We start from the raw sequence: 24279 nt of genomic DNA, 5'->3' as shown, positions 1-24279 counted from the left end.
GTCGTCCGCCCTCCGAGGAGCCCTCACCGAGGGGCCGAGCACTCGTGGCCTTGACGACTCTGTACGACTCCGCACCACTGGTGCCTGCAACACACTGTGAGAGACATTAGAATGCCCCCCCCAGACACCACTTCCTGAACCTCGCCCTCCTCAGGGCTGTCCTCATCATAATCCAAAATCAATGATTCTTCCAACTGGGAAGGGGTAGGTACAACCACTGATTTCTGAACCGTCTCCACCGTTTTAGACCGACCATGGGCCTTACCAGCCCTTACACTTGACCTTGGCGGGGAGGACGACTGAACCCGCCTATACACTCCTCCGCTGGTACCACTTACAACCTGTTGATTCCCTGTAAAAATTAATGCAGCATTACGACCACCACGTGGCACAAGAGAGGTCGTGCATGACCCGCTCCCATGAAAAGCGCTGGATTCCTCCGTTGAGGCTGGTAAGGTCGCGCTTGACCTGCTTACACCGCCTATGTCGAAATCCCTCGTTGGGGCCATCGAGGTCGTGCTGAACCTGCGTGGGATGGCCGCGACGGGATCCCTCGTTGGTATGGGACGTGCCGCGCCAGGCTCCACCCGCACTTCTCCTCGGCGTGATTGGGCTGCCTGCTGCCCTGCCAAGTCTGCTGCTCCCGGTCGAACTCCAACCTGCAACGAAAAAGGCCGGACTGGTGTGCCGGGACCCTTACTAAACACAACTCCAGGAACAGAAGACAAACCACCAACCCGACCGCCAAAACCCTGACCAGCCACTGCAAAAACCCCAGAACCACCTGCGCCTTTCCTTTTTAAAGCATCACTTAGCCTAGGAGACGGCTGGCACACCTCTTCATCCGAACTAACATCCAGCAATGCTTGTATAATCTGCGACGCAGGGCCCTGAACCGAAGAATCCTGAACCCTCGTTTCCTCCAAAGAACCCCGTGTTGCAACCCCCGTATCAACAATGAGTCCAGGAAACTGAAAATCCCCGGACAGCCCATAAAAAGAACCACCTTCATCAGAACCCTGCTGAAAAACGGCATCACCACGCCCCTCCCCCCCAGAAGGAAAACCTTCTAAAACCTCCAACGGACGGAAACTCACCGCAGGAAAACCCGCGCCCAAAGGATCCCCTCCCAGAAAGGACCCATCTACACGCCCAGCTCCCTCCACCATACCCATCTGCGCCCATTCCCCCTCACCCAAAGAACCACTACATAAAGAAACTGCTTCCCCCCTGTTAGAAACCGAAGGGGAAAACAATAAAGGACTACTCTGGTCCCTAACCGACGCACTACGCACCACCAAACCAGAACTCTCCGACATAACAATACCAGGCAATAACGCTAAAGGCTGTGCGATAGAATCACCCATTGTACTAGCGTCAACCGCCACAGGAGCCGTAACTACGTGCTGACGAATAACGCTCTGAGGAGCGACAACCTCGGACACAACCTGCACCTGACCGCCCTGTAACGGTCGCGGCACCACAGTTTCGAAATCCAAAATGGCCTCCGCCCCCCCTCCCCCATTGACGTCAGTAACCGCCACCGCGGAGGCCGAAACAGAGCGACGCGTGCAACCACGCTGTCTAGAAGCACGACGGCCTCGCAAAACAGGAGCAGAGGCCGCCCTGTCGCGAAAACCGACCGTTGAAACTTCCGCCGTCACAGAATGAAATTCACCCTCCAAAACCACACCACCCAGCGAGGGGTCCAAATTAACAGATGGATCCGAAGACCCCGAATCACTCCCACGGCGGGACCTCGCACCCGCCCTCCTAGTCCTAGAACGACCCCTTTCACTTACCCCATCCTGTCTCCGACGTTTAGGGGAGAAACACGCTGCCACCGCAGCCGACACCCTCGCCGAAGCCTCCCGCTGGGGACGCGGAGGCTCAGCCTGTACCCGGTCACCTATCACCAGGTCCAAACGACCCGCCTCACTGAGAAGACGGATAGCTTCAAGAACACGATAATCCTCTCCAGCCATAATAATCAAAAGAGAGATCACTACAAGAGGGAAAAGTAAGAAATACCAGAAACTCTGACAAAAAACTAGCTAGGAGCAAACCGGCCACCAGGTCACCTAAGCCCAAAATGGTGCCCGGGGAGAGGAGCCCCGCCCATTTATAGGCTGCGCTCCCCATCCAACCAAAAATAGCCCAAAAGAAGCCCAAATGGAATCTGCTAGAAGGCGAGCCCCACCCAGATCTCCCAAACCGCCCGGGGGAGGAGACCTCCCAGGGGTCGGCTGCCCTCCCCCAAGCCCCCCTTGCATAGAGGATCACTGTGCCTGCCAGATTTGTTTCTTATATAGAGCGCTCTGTTGGTTACTCTTTTTGCTGTAGAGATCATTGTGTTACCTGCAGCGCACAAGTTAAAATCTTTGTCATATAGTTCAGTGGTTCATGATCATGCATTAAGAATATGAATGCAAACTACAAGGCAAACGCTAGGAAACTGGCTGTTTTTTTCTCAATATTTTATTATTATAAGGTTTTTAAAAAAAGGTTACTTTGGTTAATATTAAGGGCTTATTGGTAAGTACTATATAAGTGGTTAGAAATTTTTACAATGCATGCATTTTTTTTGCAAACAAAGATTAGAAAGGTAAAAAACATAGCCCCGCTCCTTGCCGTGCCCCAGACACCAACCCCAATCCACTGCTTATTTTTGGTGAGAACCTGCACTTTCCATTTAAAGCTCTGACCAACAGTAATGGAGGGTCCTGTTATCATGCCATAAATTAACTTTGGACAAGCACATTTTGTCATAGCGTGCCGTTACTCTGCAAATTATTATTTCGGAGATTTAATATTTCATTCCTAATTGGAGTGTGTCATTTTTTCTTGTGAATTAAATGGTGTCATGTAATCACTGTTTGACCGTGGTAAGGCAACATCATATCGTCGTTTTGTTCCGAGAGAGAAATATTTTATTAAAGGACAAACTATTTTGGATTAAAAAAAAGAAATTAATTGAAGATTTGCAGAAGTCTTCTGCATGATATCTACTTAAAAGGGAGACCTCAAACTCTGTCTGTATGTCACAAACCTTTCTTCCGCTGAGTGCCATACCAAAAATGGCATCTCCCCAGTGACACTGTGAGTAGTGTTGCGGTATGTCCACATTTCCCTCAAAAAACATTCACTTCATGTCCTAATGCAACTGCCACCCTGATGCACTCCTTTTCAAGGAAATTAATTCGCTCAGTCTGACCATTCCCTTGAGGATTATGTAGCAGATTATGGATTATGTGGCAAATGCGCCAAATTTATAATTATGCCAAAAAAAAGGTGCAACCGCAGAACCTCATAATTGGCCTGGTTATGTGGCACATTTCATTGGCAGCATGGCAGGGGCAATGTGTTTTACAAGCTGAAGTGGCCTCTTTACGATAGCCCTGGCACTTTTAACAAATTAGGCACTGCTCCGGATATTTAGCTCAAGTTCTTTCACCCACCTAAAACGACCTTCTGCGCATTGGTTCACCTCGTCTCACCGCCTCTCCACCCACTCGAGGTACATATGCTTTGGAGGAGGGATTGGAGAGCTACCTGTCCGGGCCCTTGAGGCGGCGGCCTTTGGCATGTGCAAGCTGTGCACCTGCACAGGGCCACCAATCCCCAGGGGCCACCATGCCAATATATATCCTTAATATATTAATCCTTTGAGGATGGATATATATTTGAGTGGCGGCCCCTGAGGGATTTGGCGGCCTCCAGCTCTGTTCCACTTCAAAACACCCTGACCCCTCCCCCCTCTTCACTGACCTCCGCGCTCCGCCCCGTCCGGACCCCCTCTTCCGGGGCCACCTACCTACGCTCCCTGCCCAGGGCCGCCATGAGCCCTGAGCCGCCCCTGCACTGGGTCCCAGGTTCAACTTCAGCCGTTGCAACATTGATAGCCACGTCCATTATCCGGCCCACTTTGCTAATCCACCCCAATATAAATGTTGTTTAAATTGCGTTTATATAGAGTTTACTACCCCTGCGGAGGCTTTGAAGCTGTTTTAAGGACCATTGCTTACTTTTACAAACTCTTTAAATAAATGCATTTGTTTGTGTATTTTATGAAGTGATTACTCCCCCTCTCAGTCACAAAACATAGATAACAGATAGGTTGAATAAAATGCAGATGAATTGATAAAAGACGTCTGGTCGGTAGCAAAAAATTAATTTAAGGACGAACAGAAAATGGTGTAACATATAACATCAAGGCACATGGAAATAATGCGCTTGGCAAAATACAGCATATGGCATTTCAAAGAACAAGTCAACAAAAAAGGGTTAACCTAAAAATGACAATGGGGTGGTTTAACATCCTTTCAGGGCATAAAAGACAGAAATAATATCCTTTAAAAACAAAACCCTGTTTTTTAGGGCGTTAGTTGCAAATCGGCACCGGTAGGTGGCACCAATCGATCGTAGTAGCGTGAGTGTGCTGTGTTGAAATAGACCGGCGAAGCCCGGGACATCACCACGTGTGCCTGCGCACATACAGGAAGCAGGGCTAGGCTGCTTGAACGCACGTTGCTTTTTCGCTTTCACTTCTGGACAAAGTCCACTCGTTGCTGAAGCATCGCTGTCACTCTGGTGCCAGGGCAGGGGCGCACTTTTCTTCCCGTCTCGGACCTCCACCTGGCCCTCTGAGGGAGACGCAATGCCTTTCGAAGGGGTTTCCAAGGAGGCTGTTGTGGGAACGGCGATGTTGGGTGTTGCATTCGCAGCGGGCGTCCTCGTTGGTAAGTTTATGATCATGGTGCCTGGTGCCCATTGCTATTAAAACTGCTGGCGGCGACCCCGGAAGGGAATTAATCATACAGTACGAGTAAAGAAAAAACGAGCTGGACACAGATGCCCCCAGGACGATGGCTTAGTGAGGTGGTAGTTCGCCTTTGAGGTAGATTACGAATCCGAACCCCTGCAGGCTCCTTATCCTTCCGAGGCAGGGCCAGCTCTAGGGGCCTCATTTATGAGGCTGTGCGTCACTTTTACGCCGCCGGTGCGTCACTTTTTGTGACGCACCAGTGGCGTAAAAAATGCGCCTTGTTGCGCCATATTTACAAAGTGACGCATCTAGGTAGATGCGTCACTTTGTAAACCCCTGCGCCACATTATACCTGCGCCAGGTATAATGTATGCAAGGGGGCGTATCGACGCAAGGAAGGGTCGTAGAAGTGACGCAGTGAAATCTATGAGATTTCACTGCGTCACTTTTAGGATACCGTTGCGTCAAAATCTTGACCCTGCCTCACAGCAGGCGTAAGACTGACGCAGGTCCTTTCACATGGGGCTTGCCCCATGTGAAAGGACGCATTGCTAGAGTTGCGTCACTTTTGTTACACCTTCCAGCAATGCGTCACTTTTGCGCTTACAGATACGTCAGAAATACTGACGTATCTGTAACTCCTTGCGACATGATGCGTCATACATTAAATATGACGCATCAGGAATGTCGCAAAGAGTGCGCACTGAGAAGTGACGCATCGCTGCTTTCACGCAGCGATGCGTCATTTCTCATAAATGAGGCCCCAGGATTTTTGGGGCCCTGCGCAGAAGGGGAATGTGTGAGGCCCCTCTATTCTGCATAGACTTGACCCATTCAGGACTGTCTGTATCTCACCTTGTTACACCATAGCAGTGAGTCCAGGGTAGGGGGCTTGCGTGCACTTACACGCCGTGGCCTGACTGTTACGCATTGGTACAAGGCCCCAAATTGGCAGACTGACTGCGGGGCCCTGGAAACTGACCCACACTATCCATGTCCAGCACCAGCCCTGTACCGAGGCCACTAGACTGAGCACCCTAAAGATTGGTAATAACTTTTATTTTATTTGTAGAGCCTAGAGACGGCAGAATTATGGCATTAAGAGCTACTTATAAACAAGCAGTGGCAAAGACAGTAGCTCCCAACTATGCAAAAGCTACAGGCTTTGCGAATATGTTTTAGCCATGTTGTGCACCATGTGGCTAGTGTTCAGCATGGCTAAAAGTTAGTGGGGTAAAGGAGATTGGCATGGAGTGGAGTCTTGTGAAGTGGAGTTGAATGGATTGTCATAAAGCTGCATAGAGTGGTGTAGAGTAGAGTTGAGTGGCAGAGTAGAGCGAAGTGGATGGCATGGAGTGTTGTGGAGAGAGAAGAGTGTTGTAGAGTGGAAGGGCATAGAGTGGAGTAGAGTTGAGAGGCATAGAGTTGAATACAGTAACGTAGAGTGGAGTGGCATAGAGTTTTGTAGAGTGGTGTAGAGCAGAGTGGAGTGGCCTAGAGGGTGTTGAGTAGAATGGAGTAGAGTGTTGTAGAGTAGAGTGGCGTTGAGTGGAAACATTTTCAGAGAATGTTGTAGCCTAGAATGGAGTAGTGTAAGAAAGAATGGCATAGAGTGAAGTAGAGTGTTGTGGAGTCAATTGGCATAGAGTGCAGTGCCATAGAATCTCAGAGTGGAGTGCCATAGAGTGGAGCAGTGTGGAGTAGCCTGGTGTAGTTTGTCGCAAAATGGAGTGGATTAAAGTGGCATGAAGTGGCATAGAGGGTCGTAGAGTGGAGTAGTGTTGTAGAGTGGCGTAGAGTTTGTAGAGTGGAGTGTCATAGAGTGTAATGTGGTAGAGTGTCATAGAGTGCAGGCTCACAGAGTCTAGTGTTGTAGAGTGGATTAGAGTGTCCTAGAGTGAAGTGGCATAAAGTACAGTGATGCAGAGTAGATTGGCACAGAGTACAGTGGCTCAGAGTAGAGGTGAGATGTACAGAGTAGAAATAATTTCATTTTTCTTTGTTTTTTCCTCTTTTCTGCAGCACACATAGAAAGAGGGAAATAGCTCTTAGAATTGTTTTTTTGTGCGGGAAGGTGCCCCTTTCTGCAAAAAACACAATCCTGACTGTAACAGAAGCACCCTTGCACCATGGTGCAAGGGTGCCTATGTTGGCGCTAGGCTACTGAAACAGTGTCAGTGCAGGCAGAAAGGACAGGAATGCACTGTATTGCTTAACCGCATGCGCGCTAGCGGGTTTTCCCGCTGCGCGCTGAAATTTGAAAATCGCGGGTTACGTGAGAAAGCCAGCTTGTCATGCGCGCAGCGCAGGTAACACCCATGATGAGCTGGCTTTGTCATCCGCATCGAAGGGGTTAAATACTGTGTGTTCCCCTCCTTTCACTTTGGTGTAGGGCAGCGCAGCAAGGTGCCTTGCTGTGCTGCCCAACGTCAAACTGCCATAAATGAGGTCCTAAGCCCCTTCACTCTATGCCCCTTTGCTCAGCACCACAACAATTTATAAGATGACACTCTTCAACACAGCATCCAATCCGCTTCACTCCACTCTATGCCACTCCACCCTACTCCACTCCATGCCATGCCACTCCACACCACTCTATGCCACTCCACTTTACCTCACTATACAACAATCTATACCATTCTACACCATAACACTCTATTTGATGCCATTCTACTCTACTCCACTCTGCCACTCTATGACACCCTGCACAATTCTATGCCATTTGACTCTGGGCCACTCTATACCACTTTACTCTAGGCACCTTTTCTCCAATCTATGACACTCCACTCTATGGGACTCAACTGCACTCTATGATACTCCACTCCTCTCCACAACACTCCAATCTAAGATACTCTACACCACTCCACTCTATGCCACTCTACAATACTCCACGGCACTCCACTCTACGACACTCCACTCTATGACACTCTACTCTATGACAATCTACTATATGACACTCTATGACATGCCACTCTACCACACTCTATGCTACTGTTTTGCACTCTACAACACTCTTTTCCAATCTAGGCCACTCTACTCTATGACACTATATGCTACTTTACTTTAATCTAGATTAGTTAATTTTATTCGGAGCTTATATGCAGCAAACAAGGGATATGTAAATAGATCCACAGTAAAAGGGTATTCTGTTTTATATGGTCCTCCTTCTGAAAAAGAGATAGAGCTTGCAATCTGTTGCACTTTGGCCGCGATGGGTCCTGAAGAAATTTCAATTTCTGTAAAATCCTTCACCCGGTTTTTAGGTTTCGGCTACCGTCCCACTGCATAAGCAGTGGGTAGGCGGAGCCGAAATCTTTTGTTAGTAGTACGGGGGCCTGAAAACGCCCCTCTTCTCTATTGGCTGGCCTCGTAAATGCTGGCCAGCCATTGGAGGAGAGGAGCGTCACTGAGTTCAGGGCCCGCCTTGACGCGATTCGGGGGCGTTTCGGGGTCTTTTTTTAAGTCCCTCCCTCTCCTCTTCCCATTGGCTGGAATTTTACCTTCCAGCCAATGGGAAGGGGAGAGGGCGAAAAACACGCCCCGAATCTCAAATTGACCTTGTTTTCTTTTCTGAATGCTGTACGCACGGGGTTACTTACTAATAAAAAGGATTATTCTACTACTTCCTGGTGTGTTGGCTCACTACATGCACTGTAGGTAAAGTGTAAGATGTAATTTAATCCAATAGGATGACACATGACCCACAAGTAGACTAAAGCAAAGCTGCGTCCAGCAAGATCTACTGTTCTCTGTAACTACCGCGGGGATCCGAACACCGCCACCCTTCACTCCAACACTTCACACTCCATGTACGAATACACTTACCTATACTACAACACATCACATGCAGCACACACTGCACTGACCGCATCCAATTTTATCATTTCTTCTCTCGTCATTATTCGCGATTGAATTTAAACCAGTATTAAAAGATACAAATAACGCTTCCAGTTTACCGCCAGCGTTTCACTCGAATAAACTATACCCAAGTCGGTGATCGCAACACATACAAAGCTTTTCGATTGCCACCAGCTAAACTAATATTCGCTCTGCACAATTGCACTCGCTTAACCACTTCAAATATTGGAGGCTAGGCAAGGCAATCACAAGGCGACTTTCGTTTCAAATAAACCTATCCAGGGGACATCAGTGGCAGACTACAACACGGGAGACGGGCACGCCCCGCCAAGTCTGACCAATCACATTGTACAAAAGGTGCGGTCCTCAAGCTTGCTGGAAAAGCCCGTCACTGAATCCGGAAGTGATAACAAACTTGCCACCCCCCACCCCCACCCCGTCTTCCACCGGTCTTGTTATTCGACCCAGAAGTGGTAAAGTTATTGAACGATTATATCCGTTCAAAGATCAGCAGGGTTTACCGGTTATAGTCTGAGTTTACAGATGATCCGTGTAAGTAGTTATATTTAGTATGTAAGTTGTGATTTGTGGCAATGCTAAGTGACAATGAAGTAAACTTTTCATTCCGTTATCACCCATGTTAGACGAGTTCAGAAACCTGGACCTCAGCCCTAATTTTGGTTGCAAATGAACTACAATGTAGCTAAAATAGTGAAACCGTCTACTTATAGATTCTCTAGAGAGGGCGCTGCTGATTGCGTAGTTGTGTTTTAAAGATTGTTAGTAGCGTATTTCAATACGTTCATAACAATTGACTTGATCAGTTTAGAAAGCACAGTATTTCTCCAGGCAATAAATAAAGCATTTTTTTAAAACCGGTAAATAGTGTGATGCAATCACAAAAGGTTATGCTCAGAACTAGTATAATGTATAATATCGCACTGCATAGATTACCAAGAAACCATAGGTGTTTTGTGTGGTTATAGGGTTAAAAGTGAAGGCGAGCAGGACAGTCCATTTATTATCACTGACCTTATGGGACTTAGCACACAAAAAAACCTGCGTGCTGCCATAGATACGGTTATATTACACTTTAAGACCACTGAAAATGTAATGAAACTAAATTTCATTACAATGCGTTATTCAGCTGACTGGATACTGTTGGCAAGTTTCACTTTCTTCTGCCTTTAATTGGCTGCAAGTTCAGCGAAAGGAGGAAAACGCCCATTTTATGATTTCAGCAGGATTTTTTTTGTTCTTAAACAAAATTGCTTACTCGAGTAGGAGAGACTTGAATGTGAATACTGTTTAAGGACTACCTTTGAGCCTGCATTGTAACCACAACGAGTTGTCAAATTTGTGGCCTGAGTTGTGTTATTGATGTGGCATTAGGTTTATGAATATTGCACCTCAAGTATTTCCATTTTTTGAGGTTTGGTAACTGGTCTCACAACAGCTATTCTCAACCGCAGAAGAACTCATAACTTTTTTTTGTTAAATATAAACAGTGCAGTTGATGATGCGATGTGATCAGTAACACTACAATTTATACATTTAGTACTTCTTTACATTGTTGTGCAATGCATTGCCCGTCAGGGAAATGTTTAATGTGCAGTGGGTGAAATAGATTTGTTATCAGTGAAGTTTTGGTCAGGTCTTCAAGCTGCAGAAGAGGGTTTTTAATGGCTACTGTGAAGTCAGACCAGAGAAGCATGAGTTGTTAATGAATTGAATATATAGGGCATTCAACAAAACACGATAGCAGCATTAAGGCTCTGAATCTATAAGAGATAGACTCGGTTCAGGTGCAATCTGTCCCTTATTTTGTCATTGTAAGTATCTGTATCATTTATATTACGGAAACCCATCAAATAAACATTTGATTCTAAACGGAGAAAAGTTTAGGGTAATAATTATATTTATAGTGCGCTTACTGTGAAAGTGTCAGAGGGTTTATGCTCAATGAAACAGCAGTTCTTTCACCCCACGAGCGGACGCGTGTTTGTTTTGTAGGTTACATCGTGTAGTAGAGTTTGCAAGGCGCGCACTGTGAAACAAGCAGTGGTTTCTAGGCTTGCGTGTTTAGTGCTTTGTTGACCGGCGCTGCGAGATAAGCGCTGTTTCGTGCGTGTGGGTGTATCTATCGTGGTGTTTTTCTCTGCATTTCCTAGCTGCCCATTCGTTTTCTGGTTATCAGTAAAAAAGCAGCAGGTGCCTTTTTAATGTCTTCTTCCATTGTTTTTTTTAGTTTCCGCGGTGACTCAGGCCGCAGGAAGGGCGTCCGCCTTGGCGGAGTGAATTTCTTGGATTAAAGCCATCCGTCCGCCATCCGGCGCGCACTGGTGTCTATCTTCTGAGTATGGCTCGCGGCCCTCGTAGTCCGTACCGAGGGTGAGAATTCACTTCTTTGCATTTTATTTTCAAGCTAAATATAAACAAGCATTTGGAAAAGTTTGAGCTATTGGCATTGTAAATGACAACATTTGTATTTATGTGTTGGTTTTGAAAACAGATAAATAAATGGCATTGTCGTTTACATTGCCAATAGCTCTAACTTTTCCAAAGGCGAAACCGTTGCATTGTAAATGCTTGTTAAAAACTGCTATAAAACAAACAAAAAAACCCTCATGGATGATGAGGACTGTTATAGACCCACTTTTCAAGAAAGGAGATCGTAACTTGTCAGAAAATTATCGTCCGATCAACCTTCTTGATGCGGCGGGCAAAGCCTTTGCTAAATGTTTACTAACTCAGTTTAATGAATGGGTGGAAGAATATAAACTCATCCCCATTGAGCAAACAGGGTTCACGAGTAAACATGGAACGATTGACAGTATAACTGCCCTTCAGGAGAAAAATGTGTTTTAACAAGCTGGGGGGAGATATATGCAGCTTTTATAGACTCATCCACAGCTTTTAAAAACAAGCATTTACAATGCAATGGTTTTGCCTTTGTTAAAGTTAGAGCTATTGGCATTGCTCTTGACATTATTTTTATTTATGTTTTTTTAACATAAATAAATGGCATTGTCATTTACAATGCCACTAGCTTTATCTCGCAAATGACACACACAAACACCCACAGAGAGCCCCCCTCAAACACACACAGAGCCCCCCACACACACACCCACACAGAGCCCCCCACACACACAGCCACACAGAGCCCCCCACACACACAGCCACACAGAGCCCCCCACACACACAGCCACACAAAGCCCCCCACACACACAGCCACACAAAGGCCCCCACACACACAGCCACACAAAGCCCCCCCAAGTATAAGGTACTTAAAATGAGTAATTTTGTCAAAATGACACGTCATGTGTAAGATTATAATGTGTTATTATGCATGCTCTGTGTGTGCGCCTGGTATTGTTTGGCATTAAGATGTGATACAAAGTGACCAAAATGGTGCTGGGGCTACTGGACCAAAATGCATTACATTCACCTTGCTACCAGAACCCACGATCTGGATGGAGTTCGAGCATTTAAAAGTGATTTAAGACATAACACATCGAAAACATGGCACTTCATACACAGTAAACTTGACGAGCTATAGCAACACGTTTTTCAATACAACGGGGATGGACACCAGTACATGGCTGGGGCTTTAAGAAGACGTCACCATCCAACGCGTTACTAAGGCGGAAGTAAATGCAGCGCTCCTTTTCAATGGCCTCACACGCCCATCACGATTGCTAGTCGGCTTTCTACAATGAGTCATTACTATCGGAAACCGCATCCGACTTTAATCTTACGTTCTACAGTATTTTTACACGTACCCTCCAAACAATGCTTCCAGATAAATCGGTGCAATATTTTTTTTATTTTTTAAAGCAGAGGAGTTACAATTGATAACGTTTTCACAACGGTGGAGGGTAGATTATCTCTCTACAATTGTCTTTGACAAAATAAAGAACAATGATTATTAAAAATATTCTGTCGCTGTCTATACATGCGTGCTTCAGACTCGAGAGGTGGGGCCTCCAAGGAGACACTTTCTCTGCGGATCCTGTGGGGGGGATGGGCGTGGCGCCCCTAATCTGACGGTTGTGCCCGAGACTTCCAATTATACGTAACCCAACTCAAAAGTCAAACGGGCTGCTGGCGTTATAGTCCGCGGCGATTAGTTTGTATTTACCTGCGTGGTAACCTCCTCCGGTTTCCAATGTGGCCGTAGCTCCTTAAGCAGCCGCATCGCTCCTTCGCGGCACCCGCGCTCATCTACAGTCAGGTTCATCTTGAGCACGTCTGGGGAGCCGGTAGGGACGTGAATGTAATGTGACAGGTGGGTCTTAAGAAGCAAAGCAGGGTGGCGCGGGCGAGGCGGTTAATTTTGAGGTATTTCTGGTTTTAGGGGGTACAAAAAATGTTGCCTGCTGTACTTTCCGTGTATTGCCAGCTGCCCGGTTTTTGTGATGTGCTGCTTTCCGTCTGACAGTGTAAAGAGCACAAACAATGCCTCACTCTCCCTTCAACGACAATCAGGCGATCTGATGCAGCCACTAGTGTTATAAGGAGCCGGCTTACATGGAAATTTCCACTTTGACTCTCCTCCCCTAGCAGCCCCCGCCTCCCATAGACACTCTCAACGACGGCTTCGGAATGGACACACGGAGAGGGGGGGGGGGGGCGGGGGCGGGAACGGACACACGGGTAGCGGGAGGGAGCCTCCCCTAGCCCCAGCAAACAAAGCACTCACCTGGACTTCGTTCCGGGGCCGAGGCGGGACTTGCTCTTTCCCCGGGGCTCCTCCTTCGCTCGGGAGCCTCGGGACAGACGATGCAGGCTGCTTCCTGCTCTCCACTCCTCCTCCTCCCGATGACACGGCGGAGGCTCGGCCGGCTGGGCCAATCCCAGCGCGGCCCTGGCTGTATGACGGACGGCTGCTTCCCTTCGGCAGGAAGGCGGAGTCAAAATACAGTGCAAAGTGCCCCGTTTTAGATAAACGCAGCACACTATTTTCAAATGTTCTCTTAGGTAAGGAGTTGTGTACTTTTTTCCCTGTTTGGTCCTAACTAGTGAGATTAATTATCTTTGCATGGGCATCTAATTCCTCAGATTCATCGTTTTAATTGCATGCTTTGCATTACGAATGGCACGGGGCATACTTTCTGAAACCAGCAGACACTCTCAACGACGGCTTCCGAACGGACACACGGAGAGGGGTGGGGCGGGGGCGGGAACAGACACACGGGTAGCGGGAGGGAGCCTCCCCTAGCCCCAGCAAACAAAGCACTCACCAAAACAGAAGCCTTTTCGGTGACTTGTCCATGTCGGACCAGATTCGGGGGCGTTCCCGAGAACAGGCTTTCGGCTGACGTCGCCAAAAGCCAAAAATTCTCGGGAACGCCCCCGAATCTGGTCCGAGATTGACGGACAGAGCCCTCTCCCAATGGCTAGCCTCCATTTATGGAGCTAGCCAATGGGAGGAGGGGGCTGTTACCCGACTCCACACACAGATCATAAGATTTTTCCTAGCGCATACACGGCTATATGACTTCAAGAGCTAGTTGGCTGTAGGACTAAGCAAGCTTGAAGGGGGGTTGTATCGGTGACACAGGCCCTGACCACATCTGCATGTCCAGGTGCAGTGTACCGAGCAGTGCTTGCTTTGTAAAATTGAATGGCCAGGGCACTGCAGAGTCCTCCGCAGCTGGCACCAGCCACTAGCCACACAGCCCCTTCTGCTAAATACCAATACCAGTTTTCGCTTTCTTACCACCACACTTTTACAAAAGCGGTATTTTTTACTTTTGTAGGTTAGCTCAATCACTGAGGATGGGTTGGATGTGCTAGTTAAACTTCTAGCATATTTTTTTTAAGTATATTGCTATTTTCCATGTGTTAATAATGAAAGCTGCTCAAAAGTTCGGTTGACAGCGCCACCATGTGGTAGACTGATTAGTAAGTGCAGATGTTTAGAATCAGAAGCCGGTGCAGAACACTGGCAAAAATTAAGCACTGGACCATCTTCATTCATCCTTTCTGGAACATGTTCCATGCTAGGTTCCTGTTCTCCCCCACCCCTCAACTTTCTCCTGACTTCTCATTCTGTTAAAAATCTAGTACCAATGCAGTCAGTGCCAGTGGAACATTCAGTCTCCGGGCGTGCCACTACAGGATCTTCTCCTGTTCATGATAGGCCATCAAGGATGTCCATGGAAGACAAAGTTAGCGTGTGATTGTTGAACACCTTTTTAGAATTCCTCCACCTCTCTCTAACAGGATCACGCCTAAAGTGACGCTTGCTTAAAATTCTGATATTTATGTTCTATTTAGAATTGTTTTAACAAAAAAGTTAGTGAGGGGGATCAGAGCTGCTAATGGAATAAGCCTAGTATCATTAAATTGGGTAATAGCTACGCAAAATAGAAAAAGTGAGGTTGATGTTTGAGAAACGTGCTGTTACCATAGGATACTGCGATACTATTGAGTTTTCTGATATAGCACCTGTTATGTGAGATTATGATGGACTCATGCCACAGAAATACCCGCTCAGTGTTATTAAAGAAAGCAACGGATCTTTGGATCCTGTTGTACATGGTTCTCATCTTGGCTGGCCTATGAGTAAGAAGGAATGCAGCAATGCCAGCTGTAATCCTCAGAGCTTTGAATGATGTACTCTTGACACGTATTGTTAGGTAAAGCATGACAACCGTGCTCAATTTGAGCCAGTGGTTTCCGGTGCTCAGCACCAGCACTTAACCGTTAACACCATGACTTTTGACAGTCTGCCACAAGGTAGCGCTGTCTGGCTATTTTAAAGGCGACTGCAACAGCAGTTAATTGTGAATTCAATATACATTCAAATGTGTATTACCTGCTGCCCAAGCCATTCTTGTAGCTTTGGGGGCCTGGAATAGCCTGAACTGTCACTCTTGTAGGTTTGTGATGGTTAGTAGTTGTGTTGTTACTGTCATGGGCAGCACTGGTAGGGTCAATGTGTGGTGCAAGCTGCATTGGTCTCCTGACAAGAAACTTGCATGGCAGTTCCCAGGAGACTCCCCCCCCCCAAAGATATCGAGCCCCCCCTCCCGTCCCAATAAAAAGTATAATTTAAAATGTTGGCCACCCTGCAGACTTTAACTTGAGCTGCTCACCTCACTAACGGGAGCAGAGGCTCCCCAAAAGGTGGCACCGGGTCCTCCCTAGGCCCAGGGCACGAGTCCTAAAAACAGAAATGGGGGAGACGCTGTCACCAGAAGTGACACGAAAGGTGCGCTCCGATCTCGTCCCAGAGACGTCAGAGTTAAGTACAGCTGTTTGGCAGGGGGGGCGGCGTCCTCCGGGTAAAATAAGTGGGGGGACGCCGTCCACCGGTGTGATACCCCGACTCGAGCCCTGCCTAGGCCCCATCCTTCATATTCAGGACCACTGGCCAATCACAGTGCAGTTCAGAGGCTGGGACAGGTCCCCTCCTACGCCTTCTGCGAAGTTTTGCTAAATGTATTAAATGGCACCGCCAGCCGGTCTGTGATTGCCAAGGAGATGGTGATAAGCGTTTCTTCTTGTTGTTTCAAAACAAGCTGTGGGGCAGTGTGCCCTGCCGGCAGGCGCCCTGCGAGGGAGGGATGGCATCCGAGGGTGCCTGCTGTGAGCTCATAAAGGGCATTCTTGAAGAGTTGGCAGCAACGTTAGATTTGTGCTGAGAAGCCACGTAAACCCTAAAATGTCAAATTGCAGACGGAGGGGCAGAGTCTGCCACCACTTTCACACAAAAAGTGTAGAGATTATGTTTTATGCATGCCACTCATTTCCATTGTGATATATTTTTGATAGTTAAGACCTCTACCAGAATTGTCTCTGTATTTTTTTGAGCGGAGTGTAACGAACAATTAATGTGATTAATTCGTACATTCAGGTAGCACATGGATTGCTAAAGCATACACATGTCAAACATGAAATAAAACACAATCTGTCAGCTGGAACAGAAAATAGAAACAATATAAAAAAGATAATTCAGAGTCCAGAGAAGGGATCAAACGATGCATACCCAGTGCTCCAGATTACTGGGGCCCATCGTCAAGAATGAGCCACAAAGAGGAATCTGATGTAGAACATGACATAGAGACTAGAGCCGAGGGAGACAGTCTGGCACCCAGGATGGCAGGAAATGATTGATGGATTCCCAGTGTATTCCTAATAATTAGGTATATGTTCAAGAAGGTACTCTGTCTGCTTCAGTTCAACCACCACTTGGACCAACAGACCAGGGAAAGGCTTATAACGATGAGAGTACCACAGCACCATGAGCCTCCCATAGACACTCTCAACGACGGCTTCTGAACGGACACACCGAGGGGGGGGGGGCGGGAACGGACACACGGGTAGCGGGAGGGAGCCTCCCCTAGCCCCAGCAAACAAAGCACTCACCTGGACTTCGTTCCGGGGCCGAGGCGGGACTTGCTCTTTCCCCGGGGCTCCTCCTTCGCTCGGGTGCCTCGGGACAGACGACGCAGGCTGCTTCCTGCTCTCCACTCCTCCTCCTCCTGATGACACGGCGGAGGCTCGGCTGGCTGGGCCAATCCCAGCGCGGCCCTGGCTGTATGACGGACGGCTGCTTCCCTTCGGCAGGAAGGCGGAGTCAAAATACAGTGCAAAGTGCCCCGTTTTAGATAAACGCAGCACACTATTTTCAAATGTTCTCTTAGGTAAGGAGTTGTGTACTTTTTTCCCTGTTTGGTCCCAACTAGTGAGATTAATTATCTTTGCATGGGCATCTAATTCCTCAGATTCATCGTTTTAATTGCAAGCTTTGCATTACGAATGGCACGGGGCATACTTTCTGAAACCAGCAGACACTCTCAACGACGGCTTCCGAACGGACACACAGAGAGGGGGGGGGCGGGGGCGGGAACGGACACACGGATAGCGGGAGGGAGCCTACCCTAGCCCCAGCAAACAAAGCACTCATCAAAACTGTATGTATTGTATTGGCATTTATATAGCGCACTACTTACCCGTAGGGTCCCAAGGCGCTTCGACCGCTGCGAAACCCTTCCTGGCTTCCCTGAGAGATGGTCCCTTAATGGGTATCTCCAGGGTGAGACCAGGCATCCCCGGCGGTCTGGTGGGGCCGTTAGTGAAGATGAGGCAAGCTAATGCCCAGAGTTGCCGAGTGTGATCGCTGATCAGAGTGGGCACCGAGGCGAGAGAATTATCGAGTCCGCTGACCCTGGTCCAGAAACCTGCCGCGCCCGGAATTGAACCCTGGTCCCGGGCCGTCCTCTGCTCTCGGGTCTGCCGCCTCTAACCAGTGAGCCACACTGACTCGTCCATGTCGGACCAGATTCGGGGGCGTTCCCGAGAACAGGCTTTCGGCTGACGTCGCCAAAAGCCAAAAATTCTCGGGAACGCCCCTGAATCTGGTCCGAGATTGACGGACAGAGCCCTCTCCCAATGGCTGGCCTCCATTTATGGAGCTAGCCAATGGGAGGAGGGGGCTGTAACCCGAATCCACACACAGATCATAAGATTTTTCCTCGCGCATGCGTACTTCGTACGCATGCATTTGCTAGTCAAAACCTAAAGTAGAACCTCCTTTGATGTGGAGTAAGCTTTTAAGTTTGGGTATGACGAGTACCCTTTTAGATTACGTTTGCTCCCTCCATTGCAATACCTGGTGTAGAGTTCTCCTGAGTGGGGATAGGGGTCCTTACTTTAAATGGGTTAAAAGAAGGGTGCCTTCTTGCCCCTCTTCTCTTTTCCCTATACATCTCCAACCTCTGTGATCAATTGGCCTAGAGTGTGGGTATTGCTCCGTTAATTGGGGGATAGTCTAAAGTGTTCTTATTGTACGTGGACAACATAATAGTTTCCGATGTTACCCAAAAGGGCTAAATAGTCGTCAGCAGGCAGTGCAACAACTCACTGATGCCCAATATTTAAAGATTAGTATATCTGAAAGCAAAGTTTTGTATTTTAATGGGAGGAGAAGGACAAAATATGTAAACTTTACATGGTCCCTGGGCGATAAAAAGTTAGAAATTGGGAGATTGTACACTTTCCTGGAGAAGATAGTTTGTGGGAATTTCATTGAAAAGCCCACATGGAAAACAACATGACCAAAGCCAATTCTCTGGCTTAATGTTTGGGTGCTTTTTATAGGGCTATGGAGAGAAGGCACTTTGCACTTTTGTTAGAGGTTTACCGAGCCAAGATACCGGCCTCTTTGGGGAATGGAGCAGAACTGATCTATGTTTCTCAATGTTTTAAAAAAAAATATGATGGAAGGGTGAGTCCTTAGAAGCCTAGCTTCAGTAAATTCAGCTCTCCCTGTGGCAGCTTTAAGGCTAGAATTTGGTTTGAGAAGGGCCTTCATCTAGGGTCTTGCAGGGGTGGTATGCAGGGATGTGTGCCCAGCGAAGAGTGATCATTTCTGATTAAGGTCCAATATAAAGAAAGACATTGTAGATGACCTAAAAGAGAAATCACTTATTTATAAAAAATTTGTGGTTGCACCAGATCTGCTGCAAATATATCCATCTTTGATTTTAACTCTGACAATGCAACAATTAAAAGCTAGCCTAAAACAAGCCACATGGTCCATGAGTTTCCGCCTGTACAGGGAGGCTTATATCAATAAAAGGGGCTATCATCCTGCTATAGACTCCTGCCTGATAAATCGAGCACAGCCTTATATTCTTTGGAATCTGTCACATGGACTGATATGTTTTTGGATACTCCTGAGCCAGGGTATGCTCACGTTAAATCCCCTTCTGGCTTAATGGTATGGCTCTTCGGCGGTATGTACTCTGTGCGAAAATGGTCCCCAAGATCTCAACCATGTCTTATTTGTTTGCTCTACTTTGTTACTATGTCAGCGGAATTGACTGAGGCCCATATGTTTGCAATTGCCCATTCTCTCAGCCTCAACTGTCTTCCAGTCTCTTTATGCACCTCCAAATAACCTGTTTTTTTTACAGAATTTGTAACTTTTTAAAAGTGTTTTTGAAAGCAGTATTAATGATTTTCAGGTTTGAATGAAATTGAGGTTGTTACTGATACTTAAGCGGGAATTCTCCCTTTCTTACTCACCAGATATCCTTGTCTTGTTGCTCCTAATGTAGGAGGCCTATTTTATCTATAGCCTTTTGTACATCTTTGCACTGATGGCATGATAGTCACGTTATGTTCCCGCAGGTGCAATTCCTCGTCGTATACTGGGAAATTGTTTAACATGTCATTTAAAATTTTGGACACTTGTGATTGCTGGACCTACTAATGGGGTGGTTTCTATGTACTTTCGAGCACAATCTTGCATTTTCTGTATTTTTTGTTTAATCTGTATTTTAGTGTATATATGTATTTTGAGAATTTTATGTGGACCTGAAGTGTGGCTCACTGGTTAGAGGAGGCAGACCTGGAAGCAGAGGTCAGCCAGGGACCAGGGTTCAATTCCCGGCTCGGCGGGGTCTTGAGCCCTAAAATGTCCATGGACTCGACAATTCTCGCTCCGGTGCCTACTCGATTCACGGGTTCACACTCTGCGACTCTGGGCAATAGCTTGCTTAATCTCCACAACGGCCCCTTGCGGTGGGATGCCTGGCTTTCACCTTGCGGATACCCTGCCGGGGTTATCTCACAGGGGAATACCAGGACGGGTTCCCTAAGCAAGCGCTTAGAAACCGCTCGGTGATTTGCGCTATATAAATTCCTGTACATTTACATTCTGTAACATAAATAAAAATAAACTTGAAACTTAAAGCTATTTTACTCCACTCTATGCCACTCAATGATACGCCAATCCACTATGACACTTTACTGCACTCCACCGCATTCCACTCCAATCTACTCCACTCTGGGGCACTCTACTCCACTTTACACCACTCTATGCTACACCACGCTATGCCTCTCCACTCTATCTAACACAACTCTATGACACTATACTGTACTCTACTCTACGCCACTCCTTTCAGAGCCACTCTATTCAAAGCCACTCTACTCCACACCATGCCACTCCACTCTCGACAGTCCACGACATTCTATCCCACTTCACGACCCTCTATGAGTCTCTTTGCCTCTCTACGCCACTCCACGACACTCTATGCCAAATAACTCCATTCTGCGACACTGCACATTTTACTCCACTCCACTCTTTTCCACTCTATGGCACTCCACTCTACTCCAATGTACCACACTTTACTCTACTCTCTGCTAGGCCACTCTACACCCGTCCACACTGTGTCACTCCACTCTATGTCACTCCACTCTACTACACTCTACACCACTCCATGCCACTCTACTCCACTCTGTGCCACTCCACTCTACAACACGCCACTGTGCAATGCTTCATGCCACTATATGCCCTTCCGCTCTATGCCCCTCCTCTCTACCTCCCTCCACTCTACTCCACTCTGCTCCACCCAACTCCAGTCCAAGGCACTATAGGCCACTTCACCCTACTTCATTCTATGCCACTCCATGACACTCTGCAATCCTCCACTCTTTTTAAAAAAAATATTTTTTATTGTAAGTTTGAAAAATACAACACCAAAAACAAAACAATTTTAGATAACAAAATTAATAAAAACACGAATATCTCATTTGATTAAAGCCAACACAGAAGACGGGAAGAAAAAGAAAAAAAAGAGCAAACGAGAAAAGAGAGAAAGAAAAACTGAAAAAAGGGCGGGAAAGGGAGCTAAGAGATAATTAAATAAATAAATAACCATGAATTACAGTTAGGCAAAGGACTCGATGAACTAGTCTCTAAGTCAGTCTACCAATGGAGCCCAGATCTTCTGGCCTAACGCACGCCGCCTTCTTCCCCTCCACTGAAAGATGGCAGATTCTTGATTATAATGAGCCAAAAGCCTTGCTCTCCAGTTTATAAAGGTAGGGGCATGTTAACGGATCCATTCTGATGTTATACAGAGCCGCACTATTGACATGGCTATAAAAAAGGAGGGCAGATGCATGGCTTGATCTCTCGCACAAATCAGTATTTTCACATCCAAACATTACTAATTCTGGTGATAGTGCAGCCGAAATATTAAGATTAGAATTGATAAACAGTTCTACAGCATTTAGAAATAACGCAAGTTTAGGACAAGAAAAAAACATGTGAACATCGTTGGCTGCCACCAAGCCAAATCTAGGGCAGCAATTGCCCCCTCTGCCTCCCCATTTCGAAATTTGGGCCGGAATGTAGTAAAGATCAAGTAATGCCTTGTAACATTGGGATCGTAGGCTACCTGATATTAACATATTGCTTAATAGTGCTAGGGCCAGAGAGATATCCAGCCCGGTCTTACCCAGCTTTGTCTCCCACTTAGCATTCTGAAGAGAGAGGTCATCAGGAAGGTCAGAAATCAAATACTGATAGATAATCCCTATCTTAGAGCGCTTCAGAATCAGTTCCATTAACACATTCCTATCAAACAAAGGTAATGGTTGGATCTTCGATTTTTTCTATACAACTTAGTATCTGTAAGTATTTAAAGAACTCAGATGTATTGAGAGAGAACTTATCCTTTAAAAATAAGAAAGAAGCCATTGTTCCTTCAGACCCTAAATCACCCAAAATCTTTAAGCCCTGCGCCCTCCACTTAAATGTAACCTGATCTTGAAAGATAGAAGGGAGAAGTCTGGCAGCCGAAAATGGTGTTTAATAGTTGATATTAGGAATCGCTCATTTCCGGTGAATCTTACGCCAGACTGAGAACATTGCTTGGGTAACCTTGAACTTAGTCTTCTTGTAATAACTAGGTTCAAGAACCTGCAACAGAATCCCCTTGGCATCATCTCCGAGTCCAATTTCAAAAATAGATGGTCTACAACAAGATGGCATCACCGCTCTGTCCCCAAACAATGGTAGAGCGAAATGATGAAGAGCTGACCGTTAGTAAAGCACCAAGTTCGGGACAGACAAACCCCCTCGCTCATACAGGAGGTGCATCCACTTGGCCGCTCTTCGTGGCTGATGATATCCCCAAAGAAACCTATTACAACACCTTTCTGCCCTGGCAAAAGTGTATTGGGAGAATTCCAATGGAATAGTTCTAAAAAGGTAAAAAAAAAACGTAGGCAAAACCAGCATTTTAAGGACATTCTCCCTGCTGTACAGATACAAATATAAGGTATCTACTCTTACCGGGGTTGAATTAACAGAGTCGATAATAGGTAGGATATTAAGATCTGCAATGTTATCAACTGCAGCAGTTATTTCGACCCCAATGTATGTTGTACTGGATACTACTGGAGCTTCTAAGGGACCCATAGTTGTAGATTGAATAACCTGGGTCTTGGAAACATTACGTTTATAGCTCGAGAGCTGGCCATATTGTTTTGCTAGGTATTCAATTGCTGGAAAAGCAGAGGCCATAATACTAGTCAAGACTAAAATGTCGTCAGCATATTCCAACAGCTTGTACTCTATAGTATTGACCCTGATTGGAAGTATATTGCCAGAACTCCAGATTTTACTTAAAAAGGAGTCGATATATAGAGCAAACAGGAGGGGCGAGCAAGGGCAGCCCTGCCTAGTACCCCTACCAATGCTAAGGGGTCTAGATGATTGACCTGAAATCAAAATGGTTGCTTCTGGATTGATATAAAGTGATTGAATAGCCTGCAAAATCGCAGAGCTGAATCCATTCCACAGAAGGACTGCCCAAAGGAACCCCCAGGCGACCCTGTCGAACGCCTTTCCGGCGTCCAACAGGATCGCTCCTAGGGTAGATTTTGTAACTTGGGCCCAATCCAGAAATGCGATTATGCGGCGAATATGATCAAACATGTCTCGCCTTGGAATGAAACCATGTTGTTGCAGTGTGACTAAAGGAGAGATCCCCTAGGCCAGTCTGGTAGCTAAACTTTTGGAATAGATCTTGCTCTCTGTATTAAGGAAATCGGGCGGAACGATGAAGGGTCTAACTCCGGTTTGCCTTTCATTTTAAAGAGGATAATTGTTGTTTGGCGCCAGGAATTCGGTATAAGGCCACGCTGAGCGCTGCGTAATACTTTCAGAAGATCAGGCCTAATCACAGATCGAAAACAACCATAAAATTCTAAAGGAATAAGATCTGGGCCGGACGCTTTGCCATTAGCTAATAAGTTAATCACCAGTTCAACCTCTTCACATTCTATAGGAGCTGAGAGAAGTTCATTCTGCTGTTCGGTAACCTGAAGAAAGGTCCCAACATCAAATTCAAAACCTGGGTCCCTCCCTCAGTGTACAAAGAGCTATAAAACTAATAAAAAACCTCCATGACCCCCTCCGATGTTTCCTGAATAGAGCCATGGGAGTCTATGATCTTAATAATAGCATTAGCTACCCCACGCTGTTTGAGACTTTGGCCAAGACCCTACCTGATTTTTCCCCATACTCAAACATCGTGGAGCGGAACTGCAGATACTTAGCAGCTAGGTCCTGACCAAAGAACTCCAACTAGGAGGCCCTGACTTTAGACACCAGTAGCTGGCTTTGAGAGATATTGCGGCCTTCCTCTATTGCGGTTACTAACTGAACCTCTGCAGCTTCCAATTCCTCAATCACTTATTCATTTGATCTCAAATAGATCGCTGCCGAAAAGATGAAAAGCTCTTAGTTTCACCCCGAATCACAGCTTTTAGCGTATCCCATACAGTAGAGCAGGGGGCAGTGTCCCTTTTGAAGTCCAGAAATTCTGAAATCCAATTGTTCATATGAT

At 46.6% G+C, this 24279-nt stretch overlaps 1 protein-coding gene across 1 annotated transcript in view; it reads left to right on the top strand.

Annotated features, from left to right (window-relative positions):
- The first annotated feature begins 4482 nt into the window (after nt 1-4482).
- Nucleotides 4483-24279, top strand: part of COMTD1 (catechol-O-methyltransferase domain containing 1) — a 212844-nt gene continuing 193047 nt past the window's right edge. Inside the window, exon 1 of the mRNA XM_086922087.1 lies at nt 4483-4739. Within this exon, the coding sequence (XP_086778213.1) occupies nt 4658-4739 (82 nt within the window). The 5' untranslated portion in view covers nt 4483-4657. The remainder of the gene's footprint in view (nt 4740-24279) is intronic.

This window comes from Lissotriton vulgaris, chromosome 5, assembly GCF_964263255.1.
Source record: "Lissotriton vulgaris chromosome 5, aLisVul1.2, whole genome shotgun sequence".
NCBI classification, from domain to species: domain Eukaryota; kingdom Metazoa; phylum Chordata; class Amphibia; order Caudata; family Salamandridae; genus Lissotriton; species Lissotriton vulgaris.
This window is presented reverse-complemented; position numbering and strand designations above follow the sequence as displayed.